This window comes from Solanum lycopersicum, chromosome 2 (genome assembly GCF_036512215.1).
Source record: "Solanum lycopersicum chromosome 2, SLM_r2.1".
NCBI classification, from domain to species: Eukaryota; Viridiplantae; Streptophyta; class Magnoliopsida; order Solanales; family Solanaceae; genus Solanum; species Solanum lycopersicum.
The window spans coordinates 49,455,671-49,476,316 of NC_090801.1; the positions used below are offsets into that span (position 1 = coordinate 49,455,671).

Genomic DNA, 20,646 nt, shown 5'->3' on the forward strand with positions numbered 1-20,646 from the left:
GTGTGAGTTAAAGTGAATAAATGTTAAAGAGTGTAATAAATTTATGTCGGTGAGAATAATAATTTTAAAAAGTGATGATGTGATTATAAATTTTATTTACATGTGAAACAAATGGTTAATAATATAAATGTGGTTTTAACAAAACATAAACTCGTGAATCAATTTTTGTATTAAAATATCTCAAATCATGATATGGTATTCCCATATGATTTAGTATCATGGTTTTTGAAGAATATGGAACCATATGGAATCATGACATGAGATCAACGTAAAATCACATGTTCAAATGTTGATTGCATCTCACGATACCATATCGTGATATGGTATCGCATGACCAAATGCATGTCTAAACAAAACTTCAATTTCATCTCATGTCAAAAAAAACTTCAGTTTCATCTCATGATTCCTTATCATGATTTCATATCATGATACAGGCCAAACGGGCCCTTATTGTTAAAAAAAAGTGTCAAAAAAATATAACGGGACTTTACATGAGGTGTCTAAGATGAACATCGCACAGTTAAGATGTCTATGTGAAATTTGATGCCAACTTTAGTGAACCACAGATGAATTTAGTCGAATAAATATTATACATACCATAATTCATATTCACTAAGTATATGATCATATAAGTGTCTAGTTATGTTTTTTCCCAATAATATCGATAGATAGATAAATTCGGACACACTCTTTAAATTGATATGGGCTTAAAATAGGTTGAACCATCTTAGGCCCAATAATGTAAGGCCCATCTCAAACGGCCTAAAGGGTATTTACCTCTTACTCCATTCCCCCATTTCTTCCAATTCAAACCATTTCTGTACACGAAGCAGAAGAAATGTCTAGAAGATTCGGAAAGAGAAAGGAAGAGAATGAATACGCTTCTGAAGGCGACAATCCTCCTAAGAAAGCTTCCAGAACCGATGATTCTGACGATGAAGACGCCATCGTCGTTTGTGAGGTATTTTTTTCGTTTCACACAACCATTTTTGTATCACTTTTCTACTCTTCTCTGATTTTTGTGGTGTGACATTGTTTCAGATTTCTAAGAATCGAAGAGTAACAGTTAGGAACTTTGGAGGAAGGGTAATGGTGGATATTCGAGAGTTTTATGTGAAAGATGGCAAGCAAATGCCCGGCAGAAAAGGTAGTTATTCATTTTCATTCTGTTGCTAATCCTTTGGCTTTGGTATCGGTGTTTTTAGTAGTTTTCGTTTTCGTTGTTTCATTTCGCTTGTGTTTGCGATTTGGGCGAGGCTAGTCACATAGCTGATCTTTATCTATGTTGCATTTAGGGTTTTTATAACTCTAGACTCTAGAGTGAGAGTAAATTATAATTTTTGGTTGGCTGTGACAAGTAAGAAGGGGCTTTTCAGTTGTTAACTGAGACACGGGAGTGGTAGAAATTTCTTAGGTTTCTCTGTATCTTTTGTTAAGTTCTCTCTGGTTTCCTCATGTTTCATTTTAAGAATTATGTATACAGAAGAGTGCAAAAAAAACCTCTCTTTTATTTACTCTCGCCTTCACCAATTCTTCCATTACCTCGAATAGTCATTTTCTGAGTAATTGTATTTGTGCAACTCCAAACTTCTAGCCACGAGTCTATGTGTTTAAAGAGTTGTGTAACCTTGGGGAGGACTGGCCTTAATGATTTTCTCCGGAATCGGGCTGAAATGGCTTTCAAAGTAGTGGTTTTCCATGACACAATGTTTGTGATGGTTCGCTTACTATTTTGAATTTCTGTCATGCCTCAATGTTATATAGTATTTTCTACTATATAATATGATAGAAAATATTATATAATATTGATACCAGACAGGAATTCAAAAACAAACCATCACAAACAGTGTTTTCTCTAACACATCTTAGATATGCAAGCTGTTTCAACATCCTTGAAACAAAGCAGATATGTTACAAATTGCTTGGTGTACTTATTCATGTGAAACAGTATTTATGTTTGCACAAGGCTACCTGTATACAATCAAATCCTAATATCCATCGACGGCCAAACTGTTTCTTACCTTTGGAGGAGAAAGGATATTAAGACTAAGAGACTGCAATGAAATTTGGAGACTTGAGGACAGAGAAGATTAAGACTAAGAGAGACTGCTATAAAATTTGGAGACTTGAGGATAAAATTTGGTGATCTTGTTTATGGAACGGGTTCAGGATTAATATGATGTTTACCAGGGGGGGATATGTTTTTTTTTGGTTTGCATTTGCAATTTCAGTCGGTTCTGAGTATTGTCAATTAGCAACACTTGAGGTGTGGCCTGTTGATTAATGAAGTGGGAGGGTTGAGACTCAGGGGAACAGTTGAGGTGCCTATGAGCTAGCTCAGATACCACGCCCATTAAAAAGAACTAGGCAATTCTCATTGTTCTTATATGAAATTGGTTGATGGAAGGAACATTTTTCTATATACACGAGCCAATTCGGAATTATACCCTCCTGGGAGGTGTAATCATTAGCTTAGGTGATGGTATATGAACTGTAGGTAATCCGCAGAAAGGCAAATTGCTCACTGAACAATCTTTTGTTTCTAGTTGCCCAAGACTGATGCTTTGTTCACATGTCATATAGTTTGTGTTGTATGAACTGGTATGGTTATTATTGTAATCAGACAGATCAACTAAAATCATACCATACTGGGTTGACATTGGCAATTCTAGGGAAATGAAGAATCTACAGCAACATCATATTGCTCTAGAGATATTTTGAAGTTTACTCTGTTGTGTAGAAATCGACGTATGCATTTAATGTGGCTTTTATGGTCAGAAGAAGAGGTTGTGCCAATGCTAGTTCTTGGTTAAACAATAGGGAGCTCCTTTCTGCTGGCTAGGGAACTGTTAACATTTTTCTCTATGCCTTGGTGACTCTGTCCTTCCAAACGTTAGCTTTCTTCCCCAGAGCTATTTCCTTTTCCTATAAGGTATACATCTACATCTTGTACAATGTACAATAAGTTATAATCTGTGATACTGGAGGATGTGGATTTATTTTCACAAGGTTAGTGGTTGTATCTTCAATTCGAAAAGGGAGGAGTTATTACCTTTATGTTGTTTAGTCATATTGGCTATATTTACTGCAGCACTGTGCTTCTCAAGCTGATATACTTTGAGATGCACTAATAGTGTTCTTAAAGATTGAAATGCAAGACCAGCAAGGGTGACTCTTGAAGATAGATACTGCACGCGGTCTCTTTAGCATTGCTCCTTCCTTGATGTTAGAAATGAGCATTGTAAATTGAGCTGAATTGGGTCATACGGGACCTTGTAGAAAGAGAGAACGAGCTGGTTTGTCCAATGCTAGATTGAGCCAGCTTATAGCTGAATTCAGATGTTATGCTTATTTTTGTTGCCTCTCCCTGATCTGTTTAGATTCCTCAGCATGTCCTGGAATTTGCTCTTGTACTCTATGTATGTACCGCTGCATCTCCTTGGTGCTTCATACTTCAAAATAAAACGTCAAACAACTCCTGCACCAATTGTTCACTGCTTTAATTATATCTTCTATTCTAAACACAAGTTTATTATATTTTTTTTTCTTCAAATCTTTTAGTTCAAACCATTTTTTCCTGAAAAGACCTTTCTTGAGCCAAGGGTCTATCATAAACGACCTCTCTACCCCCACAAAGGTAGGGGTAGGGTCTGTGTACACCCACCACCCTCCCGAGACCCCACATATAGGAATAGTATTATACTGGGTGTGTTGTATTTATCTTCCATGTATTTGCTGGAGTTGGAAACTGAAACTAACTGTAGTGTTTTCCTTTTACAGGCATCTCATTGAGCATGGATCAGTGGAATGTATTGAGAGAGCATGCAGATGAAATTGACGAGGCTGTTGCCGAGAACAGCTAAATGTTGTATGTGGCTGGCTATCTTGTAATTGAGTGTATAATGGAATCAAAACTAGTAGATGTTTTTCCTTGGGAACTGTTGTAGATTAGATTATGGATAAAGCAAACATGTTGTAGTACAGTTTGGTGTCCAATTTATCCATGTTCTTTTCCCGACTTACTTTCTTCTTCTATATGCATGTGGCCGGCGGTGTAACTTATCGTAACCCTCTGACAGAGAAGGCTCCCTCAACTTGTTGTCATTGCACCAAAAGATAGGTTATCAACAGATACCCATTTATCTTCTACGGTTGGAAGACCAGATAATCCTTTGTCAACACCTTCCTTCAAGAAACCAGATCGCTCACTTGAGAAATATTTGGAAACATGTTGTAACAAATCCCTTCTCATTAGCACATAGGTTTAGTAGCTTCAAAATCCTTCATCAGCTATTATGTAGCTTTCATGCTTGTGAACATCAATAATTGAAGGAAGACCTTCAATTACCTAGCCCTTAAGAGGTAGTCTAGCATTCCAAACTTTCATAATTGCAATAGCTACTAATTAACAACTTTTTGTTTGAACACACATGCATTAGCTCTTCGAAGATTATTTCCTCGTAAGGTAGTAACTTAAGAGACAAAATTATGGTCATTTTGTTTTGGATTTTTAGGACAGTTGTGCCAAAACTAGAAACTTATTTTGCAAAGGAAAATGTTCAAGACGTTCAGTCAGCTTCAAGGCGAAGGTTCCAATGAGACCAACAATTACTTTACCTTTAAGAAAAAGAAAGCGAAGGAGTGTTTTGCTAAAATACTTGAAGAGGCATTTGTGTTGATATGTATTCCACTTCATGAGGCATCATTACAAGTACATAAATAGGAAATTACAAGTTACAATAATGTTGGTGCCCTTTTTAGTAGTAGAGTAAATATTTCTATATTCTTTTAGCTAGGCAAAGAACATGTTTTTATTCAAGTATTTCTCCATACTATATGATGAAAATTAAAGTGAATAAGTAATATTTTTGTCATGGCAAATGTTTGGTGGATTATGTCAAGATCTCTACACATTAAACCTGAATGCTTTAATCATTCAAGAACATGCCTTCTTTTAAGGAGAGTGATGCTCAAAATAACTATGCAAAAAGGTTTGATTTTCTCCATTATACCAAGCCTAATAGGAGTATTTATTTTATATATTTCTTAAAATTTTCCATTTATCAGGTGTTTCTCTAAGTAACTGAACTAATTAATAGTAAGTTTATGCAAGAGATTGGTAATTTTAACATCAAGAACTTAACTTTTCATATAAAATGAGTTCCATATTTTGTTCATCAATCTTCATTTCAAATAAAGGTAACATCTCCATTCTTGTTCTCAATAAATGAGCTAAAAAGGCGCGTGGGGCAAGGCGATGCTAGGGAAGGAGAATGGTTTCATCCGCCCTGTTCCATTGCCATCCCGTTACCCCAGTAGCCCTAATGTGGTCTTATATTTTAGTCATCTCACTTGATGAACAAATTGAAATGGATTGCGCATCCAGCAACTCTGATGTCCTTGTGAATGAAATGTTTCATAATGTTCAATATCATAGATATTAAACTATGGGTGTTCCATATGATTTGAGATGAAAGTACAAAATTAGTTGTTAATAGGCTTTTATTTGGCTAAAAGTTGCAGAAGGAAAATGTTTACTTGAGCAGTACTTTCCGAGCTAGTTTTTTCAACTTCAAATTCTATAGTTGAGAAAGGACACATAATTCACCATTGAAATTGTCCCGAATTTTAAAAAACACACATTAACTTTCCGTGCATCCTATATTATCCCACAAATGTATTAAACACTTTTGTAAAAGCACCATTTTAAGTTATTTTCTCACATCACCTGCTATTGAATATCTTTTCTTTTCTTTTTTATTTCTCAGCTTTCCATGTCTCTTCGATTTCTTGGTCAAGTGATAGTGGAGTGAAGATCATCTGCTTCATTGTTTGACGATTCTTGATCAAATTTCTTCAAGGAATAGTTGAGTAAACAAGGAATTGAAGGTCCTCTACATAAGGAAAATCGAACTAGACATATTTAACTTATTATTATTTGTACTAGTAATTGCATTTTTGCAATGATTTTTGTATCCTATGTAGTTGCTTCACTCGTTTTGATATTTATAAAAAGAAATAATAGAAGCAGAGAAATAAAAAATATTACTAATTCAAATTAAAAAAAAAAGAAAAAGGAAACAAATAAGCATAAACAAGTAGTTGATAAAAAAAGGAAACAAAACACACAAGTTCAATAAGGAAAAGGAATTGTTTGAATTTTCTCTTATAATAAATAAACCAATTCCACCCTTCCCTATTCGTCCCTCTTCTTTATTCAGCCTCTGTCTTCACTGGAAATTTCATCCTGTGAAAGAAATCGTTTGAAAAAATTCATTTTTATTTCCTCAAAATTCGCCTTTCGCTATGTCTGTCATGATTGTGACAAGTTTAAGGGACATAACAGTTGATTTGTTTACGGATGAATGTCCTTTGACATGTAAAAATTTTCTTAAATTATGCAAGATAAAATACTATCATAATTGTATCTTTCATACCATTCGGAAGAATTTCACCATCCAGACAGGAGATCCAACTGGAACAGGATCCGCAGGGGATTCCATATACAAATTTTTATACGGGAGTCAGGCTCGTTTTTTTAGCGATGAGATTCATCCAAACTTGAAGCATTCACAGATGGGAACGGTTGCTATGGCTAGTCGCACTGGTACTAGTGAGAAGAATCTAAATGCTTCTCAGTTTTATATCACGTTACGTGATGATCTGGATTCTCTTGATGGAGAGCATACTGTTTTCGGAGAGATTACAGAAGGATTTGACACGTTAAATAGGATAAACGAAGCTTACGTGGATGACAAGGGCAAGCCTTATCAAAATATACGAATCAAACACACTTACATATTGTATGATCCTTCCCAGTTAGACGACTTGATTCCAGATGCTTCACCTGAAAGAAATTTGAAAGATGAGATTGATGATGATGTTCGACTAGAGGATGATTGGATGCCAAAGGATGAGGAATTAGGGGTTCGTGAAGAGAAGGAAGCACACTCCCGAGCAGTAATACTTGAAAGTGTAGGAGACATTCCTGATGCTGAGATGAAACCCCCTGAGAATTTGCTCTTTGTTTGTAAATTAAATCCGTCAACTGAAGAGGAAGCACTATATATAATCTTCTCGCGGTTTGGAACCGTGACATCTGCTGAAATTATCAGAGATCACAAGACTGGGAATAGTCACTGTTATGCTTTCATCGAGTTTGAGGACAAGGAGTCCTGTGAGCAAGCATATTTTACGACGGATAATACTAAAATTGATGATCGAAGGATACGAGTTGATTTTAGTCAGAGTGTAGCAAAGTTATGGCCCCAATTGATAGACGACCTAGAAACCAAATAGGCAATGGTGTTGATGATGCGATCAAACAACAGAAAGAACACAAGAAGCAGCAGGGTGGAGATTGCAACTCTAAATTTCTGAAAACAAGAAAAGAGACGAGAAAGCACAAAGGGAGAAAACACCGGCAAATAACAAAGACACGTTAAGGTTCCTATTGCTTACCTGTAGAATAAATACATGTAATTCAATATTACGCTGCACTCTTCTTATAAGCATATTGTTCTCCTCCACATCTATTTTTCTGCTTGAAACGATTGTAGCTTAAATCTGTTAGGATCGAATCCACACACACTTGAATAATGAATAGTACTTGTCGCACTCAAAATTTCCAATTGTGGTTGCTTCTGGCTCCTTTACTTACCTTGCTAATCACTCTCAATGTATCTCTGTCACTATACATAGATCTTGGAACTTTGTTCTTGTATGCTAATTCTCCTTCTTTACAATCAAATAGAGACATCACCGCAAATACATACAATCTTAACACGGTCTCGTTTGCAGTTGCGACATTCACCTGAGAAGTCAAAAAGTTCAAAATTAGATTTGTTCAGTGTTGATTACAAAGAGTAAACATGAATATCAAATACGACACTGTAAAGCTAATAAGGTGTACATAAACATGTGGAATGAGATGATATAGTAATTAACATAATGTAAAAGGTTTAAAAAATAGTAGACGCCAATGCAATAAGGTCTTTTGATTTCAATTTCTTTTATCAATGAAATCACAATTAGCTTAAAACAATCAATCAAAACGTAATTCAATCATCACCAAAATAGGTAAAAGAAATTACAAATTATTCTGAAACAAATGAAAAGTGAGATGCAAAATTGAAAATTAAAAGTGATGAATGAAGGAAACAAAGAGAATTAGAGAATCACTGTGTACAACAGAGGGAAGAAGAAAGTGAAAATTGAAGTAAAAAGAAAACAAATATGCCAAAGGAAACACGAGTAACTTTTCAAAAGAAAAATAAACAGCTGCATATTGAGAGAAATACACGTGTTAATCAGATTGTCAATTTATAGTACAATATATATATTACTTTTAATGCAACTATTAATTGCAGTGTTGTACACTGCTTGTTGGCTTTTAATATATAAAAGAAAAAATTACGTACTTATTGACATGAGATGCAAAAGTGGGTAATTTGGGGCTTAAAAACTTTATGTAAGGATTAGGATAGAAGGCAATATGACATAGTTTTGATTTAAGACAATTAGGGAAAAGTCCCGAAAGCCTCTTAAAATAATTGTCAGATTCTACCTATTGATTCGACTTATGGACCGTAAAATTTTCTACCGTTCGTATTGGTTAACCGCAGACCAAGTACTGGGACCATGAAATCACCTAACTCTTGACAGAACACTTCTATGACTCGTAGGTCTTCCTATGGTTCTTAGATACAATTTTTGGCCCTTAAAAAAAAGCTTTCCCACTTCAGACAATGGATCTCCAATAGAATGAATTATGTCAAGTGGTAGAAAAGTTGAGACCAAAGTATTAAAAGCAGGGTTGATCAATTGCCTTTGGACGAGATTGGAAACGTGCAACATAAATCAAACACCGAATACAATGTCAGGCCTACTGATTCGATTATTCCTTTCATTTTATTAATTTTAAGAGATTTATTAATTAATTAATATTAATTCGTCTTAATTAAATTTTAATTGAAAATCTAGTCAATTTTACTCCAAAAATTAGACCCATTGATGAGACCGATGTTGGGTCAATTCAATCGACTGAATTCTCAACTTTGAATATCTTCAAGTTTGACAGAAAAATGGAAAGTATACATCAATCCAGATGATTCTGTCTCCAACAGAAATTAATTAGAATAACTGAAAAGTAAGCGACTTTCACGTATAACAAACATAAAAATCATATAATAAATATAAAAGTCATATTTATATATTATAAATATAGTTTACATAATTGCTCTATGTTTTCTGTGAAACTTTTGATTTTTGTATAATTTCCTAGATAATCAATTTTATACAATTTTTATAATTTTGTATAAATTTATTTATACACTGTAATTTGTATAATAAAATTTGTATTTGTATAATTATAAGTGTATAGGACAAATATATCTATTTGTATTTATGTATATGCACTTTTATCTCGATTTGTACAAATGCATTTTGATACATTTTATGGAATGTTTGCTAACTAATTTACTGATTAAGTTGAGCAATTGTATACGGAATCAGATAACAAAAAAATGGAATGTTTACTACGGATTACAAATGAAATAAACTACGGATGTAACATTTAATTTGAATTAATAATTTGTCATGCCATATAATTTTTCCATTAAAAATTAATAACCCTATACCAATAGCATTTTTTTTTTAGTTCGGATTAATGTTTTGTTTCCGGAGAATAGTGGAGTTGTTGTGCAAACTTAAGGTCTTTTCCAACAAAGAAAGCAGTTAACTATCTTCAAATTTTGACTTGGACCCTTCTATTGCAATTATAAGCTTCTTGATGTACTTTACAAAGTAGAGAAAAAAGGAAAAATTCATCGCAAGTCTTTCGGCGTCTTCCTTGTGTGTGATGCATGGGCCTTGTTCAAATAGACTATTATTGTCATTTAGTGGAATTTGAATGATTTATCTTGAAAATAAAATTCCAAAGGATTGACCTATTGCTAGCTAATTTACTGAGTAAGTTAGTAAGTGATTGAGGGCTACCTCTGCCCAACTCTTACCACATGCTGGCTTCGACAGATGTCAGAGTGAATCCGATTCTTCTATTCAATTACTTCTCCAATTCAAATCTCGCGCGTGGATGTAGAAAAGTGTGAATGGTATACACCCATATCTAAATTTTTACATTCCGCTGCATTTTGGCATGACAAAATATCATGCATTTCCTTGAAAGAAATGTCAGATATTGTACCTAAGGAGACCACAAACAAATACTTGACCAAGATTTTCCATACTGGTACGTACAATCGATGGAAAATTTTGATGTCAATCACAACTATTGCAGATACAGCACAAGCGATTGTTAGCAACACCGACAAGATAAAACATCGGAGCATGTATAGGGTCTCAACTTCTCTTCAAATTCTAGTGCTGTTGGCAGTGGTTCCATCCTGTACATGCTGCTCCGGGCACAGCAGAACTCGTATGAATTTCTGCATGCTCCTTTACTAAACGGAAAAACTCCTTCCGGAATGTTCCTGCAAGTGTCATCTCACGCTTTAATACAAGAAAATTCCTGATGTTAAGCCAATATATGCTGCTATCATATTATGAAAGCACCACCTCAAAGCAATCATGAGATACATACATGCTGCATTACAACAATATAACATGATGCTAGAAATGGAGAAACGACCAACCAACCTCAAATAGGGGATGCGCCGTCTTCTAAGAACCTCGTAAGTGATCTGATTTGTCAAAATAAGATAGCTGTCCAAGAAACATGTAAAATCTCAGTTATTATTCCTGAAGTGGCATTTTAGGAATGTATTGAAGAGCAAACTTCACATGTTGGGTTAATGATATTGGAAAGAGCAAAGGACGCTCCTTTTCAGTTTTCACAGTGGCAGTTGAAATTTTATGTTCCTACATGCAAGATTGACTCAAGTTTATTGAAAAGACCAATGAACAACTTCCGATGTTTCCTTATCTTGCAGCCTCTTCACTCGTGAATCCAGCCAACATGTCAAAGATTAGCCCAAAGTTTGTCCTAGCTTAGTTAGAATGTGTTGTGACCTATCTCACAAGATCAAATTGATGTGATATTGAGTCATTTCTCTCATCTTTACATGACAGATTCATTAAATTGTGACAATCATTACATCCCTTGTCCATGAATTCCTAACACCCACAGAAATAGATGGTTTCTAGAAGCCCACGTAACCCAGGCAACATATCAGGAACCGTCACACATGACATTTAAGAACTTTAACAGATTTCAAGGAAAACCTAAACTACCAAATACCACTAAATAACAAGAGTTAAGAAACCGGAGATGAGAAATTTTACCTGTGGAATATGAGGAGGAGAAGAAGAAAGAAGAGGCAAATAGACAAAACAGCTAACAGCAAGAAAACAATTGCATATGACCACCTGCAACAAAGCCAAAGTCACATTTGACATCTTTAGTTTTTCTGGATTGCAGGACTGTCAAGAGAAGCCTGAGCTTTTATGCTAATTGCATCACACACACACACACACATATATATACATATTATATACAGAAGTTAAACCAATCATCATCTCAGCACTGCCTTGTCACATCAGCTTAACACTTTGTTTGGATCATTGTTACCCATTGCTTCATAATGTATTATATTGTATTGTACTCTATTGTACTGTATTGTATGGTAGATACAATGTTTGAGTAGACTGTATTGTTTGTTGTTGTTTAATAACATTCTAATTGTTTGGTGTGATCGTATCATACTGTATTCTAATTTACAAATTTACTAAAATATCCTTAATTATTCTAGGGTAGGAGGTTTGACTAGATTTAAATAATTAAGGTATAAGGGTAACATTGTATTTGGAAATATTATGTAAAGACAAATTGGAAAAAGAAATTAAATAACAATGGAAACACACCATATTGGTTGTTCCATAAAATAGGGGTTTTCATTATTACGTAACAACGAAATTTAACAATACAGTATAATACATTTTAAGTAACAATCAAAAAAATATTGTAGGTATAGTAACGATACAACACAATACAATGGATAACAATGACCAAAGTTAATTGCTTAAAAATTGGTTCTAGCAACCTTACGCAATCAAAGTAATGTGCAATCAAAGTAATGCCATATTCATCTTAGACTCAAGGAACCTAAATAAGAACAACTACTCGTAGATTAATTTAGTCTAGCTATATTATCATTCTTTTTTCAATATCCCAACTTAGAGTAAGCAAATGCATTGCACATATGCAAAACAAATTTTATCTCCCATCCTATCAGAGTCTAATTTCCTTTATCCTACTCAAATGTGACTTCAAGACAGTTAACTGAAAATGAAATTTCATCTGGATAAAAAAGTTTCAGGACATCCGACATAGGGATTAAGGTCAGATTGCTTAGTCAAATCTGCACCGTCATTTTATAACAACTCTAAAATTATACTTCCCAGTTCCCATGGTTATTCACATAAGTTTTCTATGTTTTCTCTTCAAATTGTTCAGTCAGAGTTAACCTTCTGTGACATGTGAAGAAGACAATGCCAACAGTAATTAAAGGCATCACCTTTTTTCCAAGCTTCTTTCATTTATAAAGAGGGACAGACATTTCATGCAACGACAGATTCAAATCCACTCATCTGTATTCCATCCAACAAAATTTGGAACTTCCTTTAAAAGTAACAAGTGCAAGAATCCGCTTTTCACTAAGTTGAACCTTAAATGCAGAAAAAGATGAAAAGAGTACTGAATACACTTGTCAACTTATAGCTTATCCTGGAGGTGATGAATATTTCCCCAGAAGATCGAAGCTGAAATTACTGAGGCTTTTTATGTATTTTCTCTGTTCAGAGGGAAAAAATCCAAGCCAGATATTCTGATCCGTGTTAAAAAAAAAAAAAAAAAAACTTATAGCTTATCCTAATGCAAATGAAATTATCAAAATCAATCAACTATACCCCAATCTCAAAAACACTTGGGTCCGCTAATGTCTATAAGATTCATGATACTATTGACTACTTTTATGGACCGTTAACCTACTAAAACCTCCTTCCTTTATCAGGATTAGACCGACTATGCAAAGGGCACATGGGTGAAGTTGAACTGAAAACTAACAAACTTCCGCTGGAAGTTCAAGAAGCATAAACCATAAAATTTTCTCAAGTTCAATTTAAGTTGGACACCAATGCAGATTATCCTTCTCTAGTATGCTCCACCTAAAGCTCCATCCATATATTTTTTTGAATGGAAGACGTATATAGTAGAATATAAAGGGAAAACATATTCAGTGACGAGATGCGAAACACCCATCTTCTTTTATGCCAGGACGCTCTTGAAAAAAGAAACCCTCATAAGATAAAGCACTGACAGACAGATACATACCATGGCTTTGATAGGTGAGATATCAAGTATTGAATATATAAGGTGCCAGTCCAAAGAGAAAAGGCTGTTTCCGAGCAAAGATACCACCTGTTATACTAGGAAAGCTAAATAACTATAGCAAAGATCAATAACTTAAACATTAAGAAACAAAGATAAACAGGAACTTCCTATAGAATAAAAGCACAATGTGTACATGCAATATAAACATACTTATATTCCCCAGTTCCTACTTATATGCCGTCCTTACTTAGAATAGATGGTCCTTAATATTTGAGAGTTATTAGCCTTGAAGTATGAATTTGACCAACCAAGGAAAACTAAATGATTAATCATGTTCATTGGTCAATTTAATTAATCAAGATAAATTAATTTATGTTCATTTATTAAAAACTTGACTTCAAGAGAATATTTAATAAGGACACAATGATAAACTTACGTAATATCTTAAGGGACGTAAAATCTAAAATGGTGATTTATAAATAGGAATAGAGAGAGAAAGAAAAAAATATAAGTTTTGACATGTCAACTAACGGCCATAGCCAGTTGAAAGCTCAGAAATCAAGTGTACTTGCATGTTATAGACACATAAGCCTATTGCTTTGGCAAATTAGATAACAATGAATTAGACATTTTAAAGAACATCTTCCAAGAAACTGACAAGCTCAATCATCAATGTCTCCAAGTCCTGCTGCACTCTATAAAGTGCCCCAATATATTTTTGCAGGTGTTTCAAACTTACCGAACTCTGCCCAATTTCTGACCTATCCAACTTGACCAACTTGCCATGGACAATACCACTTTTTTAAAGGAAAAAAATAATCTTAAAATACATTTTAAATTGTCAACTAAATCATAAGGACACAGGATGACCTTGTGTTCCATTTAATGACAACTGGGAAAAAGGAATAAAGCTGAAAGAGAGGGCTGCGGACAAATATATGTACATATGTATGTATTGTTTTCCAGAAACAAGGATTGCATCTAAAACATAAATCTTTAAACTTAAATGTATTTATGTTAAATAAATTGGTCACATGCCCAAATGAAGGAGGAGGGTTGCTTCAGATTATTAGCCTGCGTAAAACTACCTAATTTTTGATGAAAAATATAAAAAAAATATTTAAATTGGACAAGTGCTACCCGAGGTATGCCATAGGAGGATATCTATCAAAGTGAAACATAACTTCTATAAAGTGATTTTAAGAGCAACAATGTTTTTTTGGAGTGAATATCGAGCCTGGTCTGGCATATCCACAAGTGTCGCGAAAATGCGGATGTTAAGATAAATGTGCGACCAGTAAAAAGACTGTATAATATTAAAAATAATCACATTGGCAGGAGGTGCAAGTTGTACATGTAGATGATAAAAACAAGAGTGCACTTGAGATAGTTTAGTGATGTCTTATGTCAACCTCCGAACACCAGTCCATATGAGTGAAAAAATGGTATTGGAAGTAGTAAAAGGATGAGGTAGACCTATAATCACATGGAAGGAAGTTGTCTAGCAAAACCTACTATCTCTTGAAATCCATACAGATTTCGCCCCATATAGGTACAATAGGAAAACATCTCTATTGGTAGTGTGTGTGGATTGGGGTGGGGGTGGGGGTGGGGGGGGGATTAAAGGGGGTTGATCAGTGCACTTTAAGGTCTTCAACTGATTTAGAAGAATGTTTTTTCTTAAACAGCAAGCAACAAATATCATAAGTGTGTCAAATTGGGGAACACTTGCTCACCAAAACCAGCAATGGTTACCCTGTCCTACGCATGAGCCAAGCCAAACACAGTGATGATCAAACTGGAGAATGCATTTGTTACAATCATGACAGTGCTTAGCTCGTGGAGGCTGTAATTCAAGTAGAATAACAATTTATAAGTCTGAAAAATTGTTAGCAAAACTGTAACAAAATAACAGGAGAAATTACAAGTACTTAACAAGACAAATAATCAATGGGAAGTCTCATTGTTTAACCCACTTTCTCTTTTAATCTTTACCTATTAACTTGACCTCTTTGATCTTTCCCGTTGGGAAAATATTTTGTACTTGTCAAAAGAGATAAATAGTTTAGGCAGGAGGATGTGCTGATATAAGGATTAAGGACCAATGAAGTGTAATTTGGCAGGAGTATTAGGTTTCAAAAGCATATACTCAAATTTGTGTATAAGGGTACTTGAATTGAAAGAACACAAAAGCAATTTGAAGTTTCAAGCTAGCACAAGACACAAGCTCACAAGATCCACAAACACGGTCCAATCCAAAATCCAGCACACAGACGAAGAATGTTGGAAAGTACATGTTAGCATGCCAAGCTCTGACAAAGAGTTGAAAAGAAAAAAAGAGAAAAAGGTAATAGAAATGGTGTCCAACTAAGGAGAAGTAGCCAAGATCCTCTCACAAAGATATGCACACAAGATAGGACGACGTTGACTTCACCAATTCCAAATGCAAGAGAGATTATCAATGTTTCGTTTATCTCATACAACCAGCTATGCATGCCTCAATGAAAGTATAGCAGGTATAGATGGAATACATTGGTAAAAGAACTAATGATCACGGGAGAGAAAAACATGGGCAACACATTTAAGGTCCAAAATTCAACTCATTTCATGCCAAAACCTATCACAGAGGTTCATAACATATGGCTCCCATATCATGTAAATAATTTGGCTAATGCAAAGGAACTCCCGATCATTAAGAATCACCAGCAAGTATTTGGGACATTTGCTTCGCAAACGAATGGAAGACAGAGATAGAAGTTTTTACCTGCACTATATTACAGTAAGTGCAAGTCACAGTTCTGGAAAGAAAGAGAATTAGTTAGCAAGGGAACTTGATGAGAACACTAGGCAAAATTACGAAACCATAACAGCACAACTGTGCAGTAACATTTCTACCTAAAACTCTGGAACAGAAAGAACATTGAAAGGAAATAATTTTGGCAGATTGAAGTTACAAGATAAACATCTGTCCACCAACTTTGAGAATCATTATTAGAATATATATATATATTAATATTTTTTTGATAATTGTGGTGTCCAAGCCAGTTTACACGCACCTCGACTAATTCGACGGGATGCTTACCACCTCCCACCAGCAACCGGCACCAAATCATTGTTAGAATTTAAATGTCATGAAGCTCCAAGATAATACAGACTTCATCATTGAAGAGAGACAAGAAGAATTTACAGTGGCAAAGCTTATGGAAACATTTCCCCCTTTTATTGATGCAAATATATCACCAATTAACAATGTCTAGGCATTCAATATTGTATAGTCCATTGCTAACTGCTTCTAAAAGTGATGAACAAGAAAGAACAGGTAATCACACAAATTGCACACAACAGATGACATATTAGTGGTAACATCAGTTTCCTGAACAAACTCATCTAATAATGTGTCAAGATCCGTCCATGTAAAGAACCTTGAGAGGAAAATCACCAGTTTTGACATTGCAAGTAGCTGCAGCTAATTCCCATCATCAGTTAGACCTTTAAACAACTCACTCATAACAAATCTTATGAGTTGCTTATATGGATATTTCTTTACCATATCTTGATTTCTTAATTAAAATGCAAGCTTAAGCTTCTCCTGCTTCACATAAAAGGCTTCACTTGCATGCTATTCTGCAGTTTTGCTTCTTCATAGGATTATGCAGTTTACAAATAGAGTACCTTGCTATAACATTAATATCTGAAAGCATCAATATGTTCACCAACAGCTGATTACATAGCCAAGAAGGTAAGCACCATGTTGTATAAAATGGATAGTGGAGATAAATATATTTACCACGATAAGCTTTTTAGTTTAAGAATAAAGAATTCTCGTGGTCCAACTAGCACCATGAAATATATAGATCATCAAGCACATATCACAGACTCAAATCAGGCTGTATAATAGTTACAAAACACTCAAGCTGCTTTAAATATAACAAGAAAAGAATAAACATGCTGATTTTCAAGTCAGCCTACCTAACAGATGTTCCTGGAGGATACATATCCATCACTAGCTTTTCCCAGGAAGTTGTAACACTCCCTAGAAGATTCTTTTCTAACTGGTTCCTGTTGATTGTGATAACTACACTGCCATTTTTGCTCGAAGCAGGCTGTCTTTGCTTGATCATATATCACAAAAGGCAGAAAACAACAGAAATTAGATAAACCCCTTTTACACTTGACTTTCAGGGAATAATTATTTTACTCCAATTACTTATTTTGCAGGTAAGGAACCAGAGAGGAAAATATCTTACGTAGAGGTAATTGTTTCCCTATTACGCGATGCATCTGTCTCATTGATAGCTCTCATTGCATCAAGAACATAGCTACATGTTCATGAAAAATAACTTTTAAGGCCCTTCAACAATGTAGTAGGTGAAGCTAGAGAAATTCCGTATAGCTTAGCTTAAGAACAAAATTCCAGCCTAATTACCCAGGAGAAGAACTAGATACAACGAAGTATTTAGCCAGTGTAGCAACAAGCAGCAGCAAATAAACTGCCATGTACCTTGAAGCAAAAAAGGAGGGTGGTCAGCAATTTCATCAAAAGTGCCAAAAACAAAGTGAAACATCAGGAATAATAGAGCGAAACAATCAAAGATATGAAAACTGTTAAGTTGCATTGGAAAATAACTCAAGTATGATCTCCTTGTATCCTATATTTATATGGTTCTAAAAATTTGTATTGATGGGCAGTAAACCTAGATCTCTACCCCCACCCAAAATAAAAATATATTTCCGTTTCAGCACCATTATGGAGTTTTTAGATTCGAAAAAGGAAAAAAAGAGAGAGAATGTTCTAATGAAACACAGGACTGTGAGTTAAGAGAACCTTCATTCCTACCTGCACTTTCACAATGAATTGTGTCTGGAACTCATTGCTTTCTACCACATCAATAAAATATGGTTTTTCAGATTTTTAATCTGGAGGAGGAAAAGCAATTTTACCATATGCAAGTCTAGCTCTAAAAATTTTTATACTTTGTTCCTACCTCAGTACCAACCATAAAAAGTTAGGCCTAACTAGTGACCTGATTGTAGGAAAGTTTAATCCTAAATTTCAAAAAAGTTGCTGAATCGGATGTCTTATTAACCACACACGATCTATAATGTCCAATGCCAGATGTGGTAAATTAAGTCCTATGAATCTCTTCAAAAGTCTTATTAACCACTCACAACCTGATTGTCACTCGACTAAAAAATTAAGCCTAATTTTCAGAAGAGAATAGACTCCCTTTTAGAGTTAAATACTCAGCACCTAACCAACCCTGGAAGTCTACTATTTCCTCAGAGCCCAATTTTACTTGCTTGAGATGGAGAAAAAAGTTCTGCTTCTAACATGTGTATCCGCCAACACTAATTTTCTCTCAGAAGTACCAATAAAGCAGTTCAATTGAAATATTACTACAGAACCACTTGCCATTTGAATTATACCAAGTTCCCCCATTTGGTGGTCAATATGGTCTTTATCTACTCTGAAACTACATCACTACTCTTAGCTAGAAATTTTAGCAAGTACTGCAAAACAAATGCTAATTATCTCAATGTTGCATCTTCCAACGAATTCCATGCCAATTGATTCCTTCATATATCATCCACAACTTTAAAAAATCAACTTACTACTTTACCCCAAAGTATAAAATAAAATAATGAGCTTCGAAAAAAACACATTGAGAATCCTACCAATATTGGATAATGTTTTGATTGAAGCAAATGATAGTAGAGCTGAGTATATTAGTTACCAGGGGGCTTGTTTAGTTTTTTGAATCAACTCTTTGTCAAAACCGAATAGAATACCGACATAGGTCAGATGCAGCATCACCAACACTATTTTCAAGCAAAAACTCCATCTCCGATCTAAAATTTATCAACAAGAAACAAAAATATATACGTAATTCAACAAAAAAAAAACGAAGAAACAGTTTATACTAACGATATTACCAGGGTTGGAGAGGCCGGGGAAGGAGGAGAAAGCGCCACAAAATGCTACCATCCTCTTCACTAAAAATTCGTCAATGGGAATCCATCTCCAGATTTAAGAATTTGCAGTGATGAGAGTTCGTTTGGTGCTAAAATTGAAGGAAAGTTGAATATAACACTGCGTGGGGGAGAGAGAAAGATAACTGTGATTATTAAATGCATTTGGTTTTTTTTTTTTTTAATATTCATTTTCATATAAAACTATATAAATTAAAAAGAAGAAAATAGAAATCAACTATAAAATTAAACACATAACATGTATATATTGAATTGGTTACCGATAAATTTTACACATATTTAATTAATAGAGGAAAATCTCTATATAAGAAATATAGGAAATTTGACTTTGTCTCTATTAGATTCCTTACTTTACTCAAACAGATTTCATACAAAAGATATTTATTATAATATATTTATATATCACAAATTTAAATTTTATATTTCTTTTACGAAAGATTATTAAATTTACAAATGGTCATAAAATTATTTTTTTTCCATTATTTTCTTAAATAAATCTCAGATTTACCTCATAATGTAATAATTCAAGTATAAAATTTGAGAAAATGACAAAATATGTTTATAAAAGAAATTAAATGCCCAACTTTATGCTACATATAATTGTAAATTTGAAATAATAGCAACTTATGAGCAAAGTTCTAAACTTGTACTTTTGCTTTCTCTTTCAACCCATCTCTTTCTCTCCTTATTGGGTATTGCTCAAAACTATATAATCCAATCACATTTTAGACCTTCAATAGCAAATCATGTGTATTTATTTTGTATGAAAAATGATTATAAAGAGTATACGAAAAATGTACTTTTTTTTAATATATATATATATATAAAATATTGTGAAATTAATTATTAATATGTATAACTTGTCACGGGGTGAATTTTCCAGCACCGTGAAGGACAGTCAAGAAGGCTTGCACAGGTCTTCTAACTTCAGTCCAACCAAACGTCCAAAGAATCTAAAGCAAGAGTCCACAAGCAAAGCCACAAAACAGAAAATAAAGGCAAAAATGCAAGCAAGAAAGGCAACCACGTTTGGGAGACAGCAAGGCCAATTTTCCACTATTTTCCAAGAGAGAGCTTCCAAGAGAGAGCTTCCAAGAGCTTTTACAAAGTAAGAGGAAAGTATTTTTTTCTAACTATCTGCTGAAAATGCAACTTCTACCATATACAAAGGCTCCAAAAGTGAGCCAAAAACGTGTGGGCAAACATTCAAAATTAAAAGCTCCAAGTGGCAGATTTTCAGAGGCTAGAAAGGAGGCAGCTTTGTCTTCACAGCTTTACTGCCACATGGCAGACTGCTTGCACAGAAT

The 20,646-nt window shown here is 34.4% G+C and overlaps 3 protein-coding genes and 1 non-coding gene across 4 annotated transcripts; 3 read left to right on the forward strand and 1 right to left on the reverse strand.

The window, feature by feature from the left end:
• The first annotated feature begins 789 nt into the window (after positions 1-789).
• Positions 790-4,022, forward strand: LOC101257234 (RNA polymerase II transcriptional coactivator KIWI-like). The gene is made up of 3 exons (XM_004233526.5): positions 790-961; positions 1,042-1,147; positions 3,781-4,022. The coding sequence occupies exons 1-3, from the start codon at positions 839-841 to the stop codon at positions 3,861-3,863; spliced, it is 312 nt and encodes a 103-aa protein (XP_004233574.1). The 5' UTR covers positions 790-838; the 3' UTR covers positions 3,864-4,022.
• Positions 4,023-5,955: 1,933 nt separating this feature from the next.
• LOC101256938 (peptidyl-prolyl cis-trans isomerase CYP59-like) lies at positions 5,956-7,631 on the forward strand. Its single transcript, XM_010318950.4, has one exon. It carries the CDS (start codon positions 6,307-6,309, stop codon positions 7,297-7,299), a length of 993 nt encoding a protein of 330 aa, XP_010317252.2. The 5' UTR covers positions 5,956-6,306; the 3' UTR covers positions 7,300-7,631.
• A 2,465-nt stretch (positions 7,632-10,096) lies between these two features.
• Positions 10,097-19,485, reverse strand: LOC101256645 (protein S-acyltransferase 10). Its single transcript, XM_004233525.5, has 11 exons — positions 19,283-19,485; positions 19,084-19,198; positions 17,775-17,849; positions 17,596-17,667; positions 17,318-17,455; positions 16,113-16,146; positions 15,085-15,194; positions 13,349-13,435; positions 11,302-11,385; positions 10,657-10,722; positions 10,097-10,490 (listed from the first exon to the last, which is right to left on the reverse strand). The coding sequence occupies exons 1-11, from the start codon at positions 19,332-19,334 to the stop codon at positions 10,316-10,318; spliced, it is 1,008 nt and encodes a 335-aa protein (XP_004233573.2). The 5' UTR covers positions 19,335-19,485; the 3' UTR covers positions 10,097-10,315.
• Positions 12,743-12,851, forward strand: LOC112941022 (small nucleolar RNA Z103). Its single transcript, XR_003245854.1, has one exon. It is a non-coding gene; the product is annotated as a small nucleolar RNA Z103 (small nucleolar RNA).
• Positions 19,486-20,646: the final 1,161 nt, after the last annotated feature.